The sequence below is a fragment of the Emys orbicularis genome, chromosome 19 (genome assembly GCF_028017835.1).
Source record: "Emys orbicularis isolate rEmyOrb1 chromosome 19, rEmyOrb1.hap1, whole genome shotgun sequence".
In the NCBI taxonomy this organism is placed as follows: Eukaryota; Metazoa; Chordata; order Testudines; family Emydidae; genus Emys; species Emys orbicularis.
Window position 1 is genome coordinate 24,909,222 of NC_088701.1, and position 14,072 is coordinate 24,923,293.

General features: G+C 52.6%; 1 protein-coding gene across 3 annotated transcripts in view; it reads right to left on the reverse strand.

The window, feature by feature from the left end:
* The window catches only part of ASIC1 (acid sensing ion channel subunit 1), a 101,238-nt gene that overhangs the window by 11,530 nt on the left and 75,636 nt on the right, over positions 1-14,072 (reverse strand). The window contains exons 1-2 of one of the 3 annotated variants that reach the window (XM_065419406.1): positions 12,343-12,468; positions 775-925 (exon numbers count right to left, since the gene is read on the reverse strand). In XM_065419406.1, coding sequence (XP_065275478.1) covers positions 775-925; positions 12,343-12,420 — 229 coding nt within the window. In that variant the 5' untranslated portion in view covers positions 12,421-12,468. Of the gene's footprint in view, positions 1-774; positions 926-12,342; positions 12,469-14,072 lie in introns of those variants that run through there. The other 2 variants (XM_065419404.1, XM_065419405.1) reach the window with 2 other exon arrangements.

Here is a 14,072-nt window from a genome sequence, read left to right on the forward strand (position 1 = left end):
TTCCTTCCGTCTGCTTTCCCTCCCTCCTCCCCTCCGTTCCCATTCTCTTCTTCCCCACCACCCTCCCACTCCATGGCCCTGGGAGAGCAGCAGGGAAGTGGGTGGAACTATTTATAGACAAGTGCTGCTTAATTTAAACTGGCAGGCAGTTGCCATGGCAAATAATAGAGGTAAGAAAAAAGGAGGAGAAAAATAGATTGAAATGGGAGGACCTGAGAAGATGGGAGCCTAGGGGTAGGGTCATGGGGGTTGGGGCTGCTGGAGACAGGGCATGGCAAGGGCCCAGCTCCAGGGAGACAACGCCTGGGCCTTTATGGGGCTATGGCTACCTCATGGGAACCGGCTGCAAGCAGCCCCAAGTGACTGCGCCTGTCCCTTCTCCAGGCCTGTCTGACCCTCCTCCCCAGGCATTATTATTGCTACTGTGGTGGTGCTCAGCGGCTTCAGCTGGACACTGCTGTGCCAAGCTGGGCCCCACAAACCAGGCCCCCACACACTATGAACAACAAGCCATGAAGAGCTGTCATGGAAATACAGCTTGTCAGGAGACAGAGATGGGGAGGTGTTGGCAGAGTGAGGTCTGGCTGAGAGGCAGGAGGTTGAATGGACAGGTATCAAGGGAGTGGTGATGGCCTGCCATCGGACTAGGGCAAAGTGCTCTGGGTGTGGAAGCAGAGGTGCCCATCGCCGCCTGGGGCAGGGAGGGAGTTGCAGACACAGCTGCTCCAGCCAGTGCTGCTGCTGCTGGAGGCCAAGGGACAGTGGTCCTGTTACCTGTCTCCCCCCAGACAGGCAGGTACTCGTCTTGCTGAATGTCCAGCATGATCTCCAGGCCATTGCCGGTGCCACCCTTCATGGTGATGCGCCGGGGCTTCCCATCCTGTCCGGAGTTGAATGTGTAACACTTGCCATAGCGTGTGAAGACCTGAGGGGGACAGAGATGGGAGGGGACAGTTAGACACAGAGCTGGCGGGCCCAGACCCTACCACCAGGCTGGGTGCTAAGCGGGGACCAAACCCATTGACTTGTGCCCAGCCAGTCAGTACATCAGGGAGTGACAAAAACAGGGTGTCCCTGATTGGAGCTCAACACCCCCACCTCCTGCATGCTCACTTCCCATTGCAAGGTCACCAACCGGGGACACTGCCCCACCCCCATGCATATTCATCCCTCATTGCAGGGTCACCAGTTGGGGATATTCCCCCCATCACAGAGTCACCAACCTACCCCCCACATACCCCTCCATTGCAGGGTCACCAATCGGGTATACCTCCTGGATACTCACCCCATATCATGGGGTCACTGATTGGGGACTCCCCCACCCCCACTGCAGGGGCACCATTCAGGGTCTGTTGTAATAACTGGGGCCTGATAATTCTACTCCAATTGTGAGCTCAACTGTGGGAAAGTTATAAACTGGTCCCATCGCTAATATCCAACATTAATGAGAAAAGGGGCAAAAGGAGACAACAAACTGGATTAGTGCAAACCAAAAGGTCAACTGAGATTGCCCCAGGAGGGTGTTAAAAGCACATGTGCTAAACAAGAGATGTGTGGGACTGGAAATCAATGGGCAAAATTGGTGTGTCAGAAATTAGGCTTAACTGGTGAACAAAGTAATGAGGGGATGGGCTATTCCACTCATTATTCCCTTTTGGGGGTCCTTAAAAAACCTTTGTGGTGATTATCAAGCTGGCTGCCTTGCTGCAAGATGGGTGGACTGCAAGAGGGACCTTTACCATTATGGCTACCATCCTCACCATCTCCTAGGACCTCAACATCGACCATGACACTCTTGGGCCTTTGCCATCCTGACCCGATGATGTCCTGACCAGAGAAGGGAACCCAGATGGCAGCGCCACCTCCACCAGCTCTGGCTAACTCTCCACCCGGGCTGTGAGACTTTGGTTCCTGCTGGCACCCTTTCCCCGTGTCTGTTTGTTTTGTCAAAGCAGGGAAAGTCTGTAACTCAGAATTGGACAGCAGACCTAGCCCTTTCTTTCCCACCAAGGACTGTCCGACAAAATAAAAAGATTCTAACCAATATCTCTCTCTGAGAAAGGGACTGGATAGGTTTTGATTATGTTTGTTCTGCATAACCACTCAGTTGTGATTCCAAAAATACTTGTATCTCATTCTGATACCTTTTCTCTTGTGAACCCTGATAAATTTTTTTCCAAATTTTGGCATGAATTTTCCAGTATGTTTGGCCACGGGACTAAGCAGGTTGAGGTCTCTACACTTAAAATCCTGGAAGCAGTGACGAGGGGCAGTCTCCAGGCTGAACTGTCTCGCTCGGCCCCTGAGCCCTATTAACTTCAGTGGGAATTCAGTGCCTCGCAGTATCAGGCCTTTGTGGGTCAGCTTTTGTCCCAGTCACTTCAGCATCACAGTCCAGGGCATTCCCTGGGGACCCTGCCCCCATGTCCCTCATGGGGGGCTCCTGTGTCCCCTCTGCTCCCTCCTTGGTATGCATTTGCCATAACCCCTATTTATCTCCCCAGGGCTCCTCTCCTCTTCCCACCACCATTGCATTCATCTCTTCCTCAGCAGCTGGGCACTCCCCATCTCCCTTCATGTCACCTCCCAGGTGGGACTCTTTCACTCCTGGGACTCATGGCTTTCCTCCCCTGCCAGCCCTGTCCCCAGGGAGCAAGGGAGCAGAGACGAAGCCAGTACCATTCTTCAGCTAATATCACCAGGAGCTTCCAGAAGGGGCGGCAGAGCTCCCATCAAAACCGAGATGGGGAGCAAGAGGAGTGGCAATGTGTTGAGATCAATTCAAAGCTAAGGGGCTTCCAAGGAAGGGAGTTAATCAGGCATGGACAAGACCTGTGAGACCCCACAATGGTGCAGGACAGGCCCTGCTAGGTCCTTCTCCAGCCTTCATTGCCAACGTGCCAAATGATGGGGCTCCCCCGTGGGAGACTAGCTGTGACTGAGGTGTCCCAGTAGGGGCCAGCTATGATCACTCAATTAGGGTGAACTGCAAAGAATGGGGGCAGACAATCCCCATAAAACTGGTGGATATTCCAATGCTTAGATTTACCAAGCCAGCTTCTTTATTACCTTACTGGTTACTCAAAAGTCCAAACAACACAGTTCCCTTAAAGTGATCCAGACTCAGGCCTCCACCCAGGTACCTAAGTCAAATATGATGATTCCTGAAAATCTTATTTCATCATATAAAAGAAAAGTTTCTACCAAACCCAAGGGATTGGACACATTACCTCCCAGGTTACTGAATAATCCAGATCTTACTCAAATACACGCTACAGCCAATTCTTATTAACTAAACTAAAATTTATTAAAAAACAAAAGAGAGAGAGTATGGTTAAAAGATCAATATACATACAGACATGCGTTCAATTCTTAAGATTCAGATTCATAGTGATGGTGAGCTTTGTAGTTGCAAAGAGTTCTTTCAGAAATAGTTCATAGGTTATAGTCCAATGTCAATGCAGGGTGTTCCTGCTTAGGACTGGGATCTCAGACCTTATGGCCTAAGCTTCCCCTGAATGAAGCCTCAGGCAGAGCTGAGATGAACAGGATCAGGACCCAAGGATCTTTTATACAATTTCATGTCGTCTTTGACAAGTTGGGATTTCCTCTGGGAACAAAAGATAATTAGGATGACTTTGAAGGAGATCCATCACTAGTACTTAGCTTGGAAGGTGGTAAGGTGATAGGGAACAGCCAGCATGGATTTGTAAAGAACAAATCATGTCAAACCAAACTGATAGCTTTCTTTGATAGGATAACGAGTCTTGTGAATAAGGGAGAAGCTGTGGATGTGGTATACCTAGACTTTAGTAAGACATTTGATACGGTCTCGCATGATATTCTTATCGACAAACTAGGCAAATACAATTTAGATGGGGCTACTATAAGGTGGGTGCATAACTGGCTGGATAACCGTACTCAGAGAGTTGTTATTAATGGTTCCCAATCCTGCTGGAAAGGCATAACGAGTGGGGTTCCGCAGGGGTCTGTTTTGGGACCGGCTCTGTTCAATATCTTCATTAACGACTTAGATATTGGCATAGAAAGTACGCTTATTAAGTTTGCGGATGATACCAAACTGGGAGGGATTGCAACTGCTTTGGAGGACAGGGTCATAATTCAAAATGATCTGGACAAATTGGAGAAATGGTCTGAGTTAAACAGGATGAAGTTTAACAAAGACAAATGCAAAGTGCTCCACTTAGGAAGAAAAAATCAGTTTCACACATACAGAATGGGAAGAGACTGTCTAGGAAGGAGTACGGCAGAAAGGGATCTAGGGGTTATAGTGGACCACAAGCTAAATATGAGTCAACAGTGTGATGCTGTTGCAAAAAAAGCAAACATGATTCTGGGATGTATTAACAGGTGTGTTGTGAGCAAGACACGAGAAGTCATTCTTCCGCTCTACTCTGCTCTGGTTAGGCCTCAGCTGGAGTATTGTGTCCAGTTCTGGGCACCGCATTTCAAGAAAGATTTGGAGAAATTGGAAAGGGTCCAGAGAAGAGCAACAAGAATGATTAAAGGTCTTGAGAACATGACCTATGAAGGAAGGCTGAAAGAATTGGGTTTGTTTAGTTTGGAAAAGAGAAGACTGAGAGGGGACATGATAGCAGTTTTCAGGTATCTAAAAGGGTGTCATAAGGAGGAGGGAGAAAACTTGTTCACCTTAGCCTCTGAGGATAGAACAAGAAGCAATGGGCTTAAACTGCAGCAAGGGAGGTCTAGGTTGGACATTAGGAAAAAGTTCCTAACTGTCAGGGTGGTTAAACACTGGAATAAATTGCCTAGGGAGGTTGTGGAATCTCCATCTCTGGAGATATTTAAGAGTAGGTTAGATAAATGTCTATCAGGGATGGTCTAGACAGTATTTGGTCCTGCCATGCGGGCAGGGGACTGGACTCGATGACCTCTCGAGGTCCCTTCCAGTCCTAGAATCTATGAATCTATGAATCTATGAATCTATAGAATTAACATAAAACAATTTGCTTGTTCTTCCACCATTCACAGATTATTTGCTATACATTTCAAAGAGAGATGAATACAGAGATATCCCATGTTTACAGTTCATTTAAGTGCTAGGATGTTCTTTGATCTCTGAATTATCAGAATACAGCATAGACAGGGACTGTTGATTACACTGTCGACCCTACTCATACATATGTAAATACAAACAAACACAGACATTATCCCTCCACATGTCTTTTGAGGGTTGTTTATTTTGCAGGATGTTTAACCCTTTCTAGCCATGTGTCACAGTAGCCCTCCCTGATATTCCCCTCCCCCACTAGCCCAACAACCCCTTTCTGCCAGTCTCAATCTTGCTATGCAGCCCGTGTCCATTTGCCCTCCCCCCCAACCCTCTAGGGCAGGTCCTCCATGTCTCGAGGTGGGATGGGGGGCGGGGGCTCAGCTTTGCCAGTCATAGAATTCAAGGATGGGAAAAGCCCCAGAGATCCAGCTGCATTAGACTCTAAGCAATATGTAATCGCAGCAATGGCCCTGGAACAAGCATGGAACAGACAAAATAACAAATCCACTGAAACCTGCTCAAACCCAGGCACTGCAGGCAGGACCCCTGTCCAGAGGGGACATGCCCCAGCCAGTTCTCAGTTACATTTGGCTTTTTAATGTTTCCTTTGCAGACACTTGGCTAATGGCCCCATTAGAGGTGTGGGCAGATAATGAATATAAAGAGGAACACAGGGAAGGAGACTGAGGCTCTCTCTCCAGTGGCTTTTATGGAAGGAATGAAAAGCGGTTTGCAAACATTTAGGAGTCTCACTGCCCTCCCTTCCTGCACAGAGCAGGGCACACCTCTCCCCATCGCTCAGAGGGGAAACAGGCTCAGGTAAGGGAGGGGACATTTCTAAAGTTACACAGAAAAGGAGGCAGAGCCAGGAATAGAATCATGTCTCCTAACCCATAGCCCCATCCAGAACTGGACCCCAGCCCCCTATGCTCTAACCATTAGACCCCAAACCCCTCCAGCGGTTGGGATAGAAACAGGGGTCTGGGCTCCCAGTACCTCATGCTCTAACCACTATTCCCCATTCCCTTCCATCAATGCTGGACCACTACACCAACCTGCCCTTTCAGTGCTGGATCCCATGCTGTGAGCTGTGAGACTTTCCTTTGTTCTTCGTTTGTGTTCCTGAACTTCCTGGTGTTCATGGGCAACAAGAGCAGGTAGTGGATGTGGTTAGACGACTAGGTGAGCAGCAGGGCCAATGAGGCTAGGAAAGCCAGCACCCAGCGCAGACATGACAACTGCCCCGAGAAGATGTACCATAGCCCATGATGGAAATTGGGTCTGGTCCAGGCAGATGGTGGGAAAGTCCTGCAGGGAGCCTCTGCCCCTGACAGCTGGAAGCATGCTATGTCCACCCCAGCCTGGCTCCCATACCCCCTGGGAGCCCCTCAGGGAAAGGAGAGAATGTGAAAAAGGCAGGAAGGTGGAGAGGAACCAGAGGCAATGTTTGGGGTTGGGAAAGTCCAAACCTGAAGCAGGATCTCCCCTCCTTTCCTCTCCTATGCCTGGCTTTGCCTTTCCTGTGCTTTGCCTTTCCAGCATCCCTTTTTCTGTGTTCCTGCTGCACTTGCTCTCTGCAGACGGCTCACTGCTTTGCTCCCAGGCAAAGTGCAGAAGGAGCCCCTGGAGCATGGGGTCTGGAGGCAGCTGTGTCTCCAGGGAACCCTGCTGTCATGTCACTCCCGCTACTCCAGAGCAAGCCCCTGTCTCCCTTTCTCTAGGAGAGGCAGAGACTTGGGATCCTGCCTGCAGCCTCCTTGGGCAGCAGCTTCCACCATGCTGGCTCGGGGTGCCACAGGCAGCAGAGATGCATCACAGCAAGTGACTGCAGCTCTCCTAGCTTCCCTACATCCACCTGGGAAGGCAGAGAGGGAGGGAGGGACTGGCGCGGCTCCTTGCCTCTGACCTGGGTAAGTGTGCGTGTGGGAGAAAGATGATGTCTCAGCGAGAGAGAGAGAGAAGCACACATGCACACAGACTCTGCATGACAGTAATACAGAGATAGACGGGGGCGCAGGGAGACAAGACCAAACAAAACCCTGTCTTGAGCAGAGCAGACTTGCTGCTCGCTTACTCCAGGGCTGCATCTGTGCCCTAAACAAAGCCAAGCAGCGATAGGGATCAGGGCACAGTAAGTGCAAGAAGCCCCGAGACAGGGCTCCCTGCCCTCTGCCCCACATCAATCTCCAGGAGATGCCCAACTTTCCCATAGCTTGAGTGGCCCTCACCTCCAGCCTCCCGGTGCCATGGTTGTCAGCGCTATGCCCCAGCTTTAGTGGCCTGCCTCATTAGGCCTATCCTGTTCATGAAGCGAGGTTTCCGCTGGCTCGCAGAAGCTCATAGGGAAGGGGGTTTGATGCATAGATGTCACAGACGGGGGTCCAGGTCGTAGTAGTCCAGACAATGAAGGACGAAGACTGCGCTCGCGATGGTGACAATGTCCTTGGGAAGATGGAAATGGCTTAGTCCATCGCTGTCTTGCCAGAGCTCTGCTGACCCATCTCTGTTCTCAGATTCCTTCCCAGGCTCTGTGAACGGCTCCAAGAGCTCTTCATATCTCCTGGCTTGGCAGTGGTGGGGCTGGCTTTTAGGACAGTGCTACCACCTGGTGATCTCAGAGGGTACATGCAGTTTCTGCAGCCCAGGGATCCAGAGAGATGCTGAGGGCCCGATTGGTAGGTGAAGGGCGGTTTTGTGCATACAACAGAACCAACCCCATTCCCTGTGAAGCTCAATTTCACCAGGACTTGCTCCCACAGTCTGGGAGTTGTATGTATGCAGGATTTCTACAAATACAGTGGCCAGGCAGGGCTCTCTGGGAGCCCAGCATGGGGCCAGCAACTCCAGGGAGGAAGGAGGGATCCTGCCTGCAGCCTCCTTGGGCAGCAACTTCCAGCCCCTGGCTCCGGGGTGCCTCATGAAGGAGGGATCATCATAGGGAGTTTAGCCTTCAGTCTCAGATGTGAGTCCCACAAATGCAAAGTAACACACACTGGCGGGGAGATTTGAACGCCTCAGGAAACCCAGGGTTCTAAAAGGATCTGGGTATTGCTGAGGGCAACTCTGCTGAGACCTTTGCTCAGAGCATAGTTGGAGCCAGGAAAGCTCTAATCCCTGTTTCCAAATCCCCACCTCAATCCAGCACCCTTGCTCTAATCCCTGCTCCTCCAACACCCCCACCTCAATCCAGTGCCCCTGCTCTAATCCCTGCTCCCAGATGCCAGACTCTCCAGCACCCCCAGCACATACCATATCCACAACTGGCACTTGCAGCCAAATTCCCCCTGCATTCCCTGGGATAACACCAGTCCCAAGTCCCTGCTTTCCTGGTCCCCCATCTCCAAAAGGGGCCACAAGGACCATGCTTCATAGGATCACACTAACACAGATGGAACACATAGGATGTTCTACTGCCATCTAGTGAACTCCCACTGTAACTTGCATCAAGTCACAGATGCCCCCTAAAACGTGTAAGTGCAGAGTGCCCCCTCTCCCTCCAGCTTCCAGACTGTGTAACTCTTAGGTTCACCCACCGAGGACTGCCGGGAAAAGCTGCCCTCAAAACTCCCCTCCCTCATCCTCTTTGTCTCTGCCTGAATTCCTAGCGAGTGTATCAGTGTCTGCCTCTCCCGGCCACGTCCGTCCTTGGCCAGGAGGCTGAGCTATCGACCAGCCATCTCAAGTGTCTGCTTGGCCCATGGAAGGGGAGCGTTCGGGCACGTGCAGCGTGGCTAAATGGGAAGCAATTTGTGAGAGGTGAACAGGGAGGCAAAGGCATTTAAAAAACTATTCCAGATGACAAGGAGCAGGTTCATAGCCAGGACAGAGACATGTAGGGCCCTGGGAACAAAAGAGAAACCTCCACGGATGAGTAAATCCAAACCAAAGTCAAGCAGCTTGCCTCAGTGGCAATGGCTCTGGGTGCTGAGACCCCATGTCTCTGCTCACTCTCCCCACAAGACCTCCCACGCCCAGAATTTGCCTGGCTTTGAGAGTCTAAGATTTCACTGTTTAAAAACAACAACAATAAAAATGTTTCTAGCCTTTCTGGTTGGAAAGGAATCGATGCAGTGACATGTGCTGGAGCCTGCAAAGAGAACAGCAGCACTGAGAGGCGTGAGCGATCCCATTCAGCGCAATAGGTGGGTTAACTCTGAAACTTAATGATGTCTGCTGAAATGGCAGCATGGTTAACAATTTAATTGCTGGTAGATTTAGTAGCAACATTTAGCTAATGTGGTAATCCCAAAATTCCAAACTGCCCCACCCCAGTCTCCCTATGCCAAACCCCCCAACTGCCCCCTCCTTGGATCCCAAGACCTCTGGCTTCCCCATCCCAACAATGTCTGTGATGCAGTTACATGCAGTCAGTGCATGGGGAGAAGGGTAACATTAATGGAAATTAACAGACACATAAATCCCCAAGGGGCTGTGCGGAGCCTGTTGCCCAGGGCAGGGGTGGGGCGTGCTGCCTGGGCTGTGGGAGGGTAGGGATTGCTGCACTGAGTGTGACATTTATGACCCTACAACCCTGAATCTCCCATCTTAGCCAGAGAAGCCAGGGCTCTGTGGTAGGATTTCGGACCCATGAACTGCCCAGCACATGGAGCCCTGGCTGCATCCCACAGCCCAACCAAGAAGTTGATTGTGGTTGTTTGCAGGGATAGAATCTTAGGATCTTCTTCTTTAAAAGCACAGACCTGGGCACCCGAGCTAAAGGGGAATCTCCAGTCACTGTTATTAACATAGGGACTATGAGACACAGCCGAGCTGCTCTGATTCCAGCCAGCAGAGGGCAGTGGGGTGCAGAGACACTCACATACTCTGATTTTTTCCAGGACTGAGTCCCAGTTTCCCAGTCCCTCTGTAGGTGGGGCCATCTTAGCACACCCCAGAGCTGGGCGCCCATGAGACCCCGAGGCTGATGCAAAGACAGAGCTTCCATACGCTGAAATATCCAACTGTCCCCGACGAAGCAAGTGAGAAAGTGCCGCTCATCCACCCCACTGATTGTGTTTGGACATGGCCTAGCCTGTTACTGCTGATTGTACCTGCACTGGCACAAGAATGCGCTGGAGGAACCCGGCCCCCGTGCTGCAGCCATGGGAGGAAGCCTGACTCTAATGGGAGCCTGAGGGGCTGAGACGCTATATCCCCCATGGACGGCCTATAGAAAGGTGGGAGGAAGGAGATGTTTCTCCCTGGCACTCCTATAGAGAGATGACAGGAGATAGCCCTGTAGGCACTCCCTCCATAGAGAGAAGGGCAGGGGGTGGCTTCCAGTTCCCGCCAGCCTGTGGGGATGGGGCCCAGGAATCCCCGGGGAAAGGCTCTGCATATCTTCCGATACCAGTTGGTCCTTCTGAACTTCTGCCTTTGGAAACGGTAAGTGTTGTGATTCTCAGGGCATAGACTCCCCACTTCTACAGGGCCCCCTACAAGATGTTCCCTGCCAGCCACCACTGGGACATCAACAGCCCTGCTCCTATAGGGCCCTGGACCCAATGCTCCCTGCCAGCCACCCCTGGGGCATTAACAGCCCTGCTCCTATAGGGCCCTGGACCCAGTGCTCCCTGCCAGCCACCACTGGGGTATTAACAGCCCTGCTCTGATAGGGCCCTGGACCCAACACTCCCTGCCAGCCACCACTGAGCCCTGCTCCTATAGGGCCCCGGATCCAATGCTCCCTGCCAGCCACCACTGAACCCTGCTCCTATAGGGCCCCGGACCCAGCGCTCCCTGTCTGCTACCTCTGGGACATCAACACTGGGGCATTCTACGGGGCTGCCTCCCTGCCAGCTGACATCAGGCAGCTGATAAAGAGAAATAACATTTCAGTCATTGAACTCGCCCCAGGTGGGCAGCTGACAATCGCTCCCTGCCTTCACTTCTCCTGCATCCCTCCCCCACCTCTCCAACCCATTTACTGTTAGTTCAGGTCATGATTTCTGCCTGTTACACATGGAGCATTTTAATTACAGCAAGCAGTTTGCCTGCCACGCAGGGAGCCTGCAGGCCCAGCTGGCATGAGTCACAGCACCAAGGGAGTGGCATGAGACATATGAAGGGCCAACCTGAGCCAGGGCCCTTGGCTGCCAGAGTTGAGAACTAGATGCTCAACCTAGCAGCTAGTACATCTGTCTCAGCAGACCCCACACTCTGGGGCAGACAGTCCCTCCTCACCAGACCTGATGGAACTGGTAGTGGTGGAGGGGGAATGGGGCCTCAGTCCCCAATGAGGGAGCTACAGCAAAGGCACATGGGCTCCAGTAGAGGCAGGGGAAAGAGCAAAACAGCTGTAACAGTCCTCTACACCGCAGAGAGCCATTTATGGGGCCACAAGCACTGAGAACCAGGTCTCCGCGTGGTGCATGAGCTCCTTAATGGTGGAAATTAAGCAAAGAGCAAGCTTGGGATATTTGAGCCCTATAAACATAGTGGGTCCCAATCACCATTCTGCAAACACCACTCAGCCAGATCCTTGTGTCTGCTCAGGTTCCCCAGGTGGCAAGGTTCCTGCCTGAGCCCAGTGGCACTGCCTTGCCCCAGAATGGCCTGGTCTGTGCCCATGGTAACAGTGCCCAGTGCTGTTATCACCACGTGGACCCTGCCGTACTGGCACAGCTGAGAGACCAACAGGCTAGCCAGGACGGGCCCAAGGACAGAGACCAGCTGTGGGACCAAGCTGCCCAGCTATAGGGGGAGGGATAGCTCAGTGGTTTGAGCATTGGCCCACTAAACCCAGAGTTGTGAGTTCAATCCTTGAGGGGGCCATTTAGGGATTGGGGGCAAAAATATGTCTGGGGATTGGTCCTGCTTTGAGCAGGGGGTTGGACTAGATGACCTCCTGAGGTCCCTTCCAACCCTGATAATCTATGTCTATGAGGGGCCCCTTGGCTTCCTGCTGGGTTTGTCCTTCCCCACATTACTGAGGGGGACAAAAGCTCCTGGCAGGAGTGGGGCTTACTCACCACGGAGAAGTCCTCTGGCCCACACTCAGCCCCTTGGTAGCTGCAGCTCAGCAGCATGTCCTCCAGCTGGTGGCAAGTGCGGTTGTAGAAGTTGTACATGTTCAGGGGCTGCTCAAAGGTCTCGGGGCTGAGCTGGGCCAGGGGGAAGCCCGGCTCTGTCAAGTTCACAGACATCAGGGGCGCAATGTAGAGCAGGTCCTCCTGGCTGAGCTGCGAAATCCGCAGGAGGTTGATATTGCAGAAGGTGATGGCTGGAAAGGTCATCTCAGGACTATTCTGCTCATCCAGCAGCGTGACATGGTGGTACTCCAGGTAGGAGATGATGCGGTCAGCCACCTGGTAGAGGAACATGGAGAGGGAGAGCAGGAAGGCCAGTGCCCAGAGCATCTGCTGCACCCTGAAGCCGCCCTCCATGAAGATGTGGCTGGCTCCGTGCAGCGTGCAGCTGCTGGCAAAAGCCACAAGGTCAGTGGCCGTCCTCTCCTCCTCCTCTTCATCCTCCTCCTGACCGTAAAGGAACTCGTCCACGCTGTCTTCTCCTCTCCCCATGGTCCCGTTGTCTCCACGCCCTTCCTCACTGGAGGAGAAGGAGATGGTGCAGAATATCTGGATGGGCATCCTGCAGGAAGGGGGTTCCACCCCTCCTCACTCCGCTGCTGCCCAGGGGGTCCTCAAGGGCTTTGGTCTGACCCTCTTGAGGGACAAAGGAAGAAAGATACAAGAGTGGGAGAGAGAGCTAGGGAGGACAGAGGGAGAGGAAAGTTGAGGAAAAAAGCAGGGAGGAGAGGGGGAGAGAGAGAGGAAATTAGAGTGACCAGATGGAGACGGGGTGGCAAAGGGAGAAGTGGAGACACGGAGAGAAAAAGGGAAGAGAGCAGAGACTGGAGGAGAGAAAGGGACAAATGAGGCATTATCCGAGGAGCGAGAGAGAAGGGGATGGGAGGAAGATGAGTGAGCAGGAGTTCTGCAGGGCTCCCACCCAGCCCAACGAGGAGCCTGGTCCGGATTGTGGCTGGCAGGGCAAAGAAAAAAAGTGTTGCTGGCTCCAAAAGCTTCGCTGCTCAATTTGCTAACAAGTTGGGAGCTCCCGACCCCCTGAGCTCTGAGCCGAGTTGCAGCACTCCTGTGTGGCTGCGCGCTCCGGACGATCGTACGCGTGTGTGTGAGCGCAGAGCCTACAGCCCAGTGCTGCAAGCAGCCCGGCCAGCAGAGACCGGGCCTGCTGAATAATTGATCAGCATTCCCTGTCCTCGGAGCCGGTGGAGGAGGTGATGAGGGCTGCGGGGAGGGACACAGTCCAGCCTGGCAGCCCCTGAGGGCCCGATGCACCCAGGCCCCGTCTTCCCAGTGGCAGGTTGTTTCCCGAACCCACCATGTCTCAGCCTGTTCTAACACCTCACAACTGTTTATCAAAAAGTGTCCAGAGCCAGAGAGAATACGGGACCCAGAGACCCCAAACCACAGTGTGTGGGGTTCATACCGTAGAGAATCCTCTGGCCATAAACCGATCAAGTTGGAGCCTTGTGCTGGGAAGCTGGATTTCTGCTGCCCTTGCAGGACACAGACCATTTCAACCATGCCCTGGACCTTCCCTGGGTACAGGGGCTTCCCAAATCTGCTACAGTCTCAGGGTGTGGGGCAGGAAGAAGATGCTGTTAGGTGAGCCGAGGGGGCAGCTGGCATGAGGCTTGGAGGGCAATTTTAAAGTGGATCCTAAAACGAATGGGGAAGAAAGTGCTGGAGCTGCTAGGACTGAGGTGCTTGTGCTGTAAGTGGGTGGCAGCCGGGCCTGGAGAGCTGGGACCAGGGAAGCTGCCATAGCCCAGTTGAGAAAGAAGCTCCTTTTATTCTGATCTGCAACCTACCTCATGGCAGTGCCTCCCCCCATGCAGAGCCTCGCCAGTGGTTTGCCTTCCCTGCACTCAGACCATTAGAAGGGGAGTCTGATGTGGCCACAGAGTAATTTCCAGCCCATTTCTTGCACCGCAGTTGCTGCTTCCTAACCCAAGAGGGACGGGAAATGTTTAAATAGGCAGCACTTGCAGGCCTGAGCGAGCAGGCTGGGA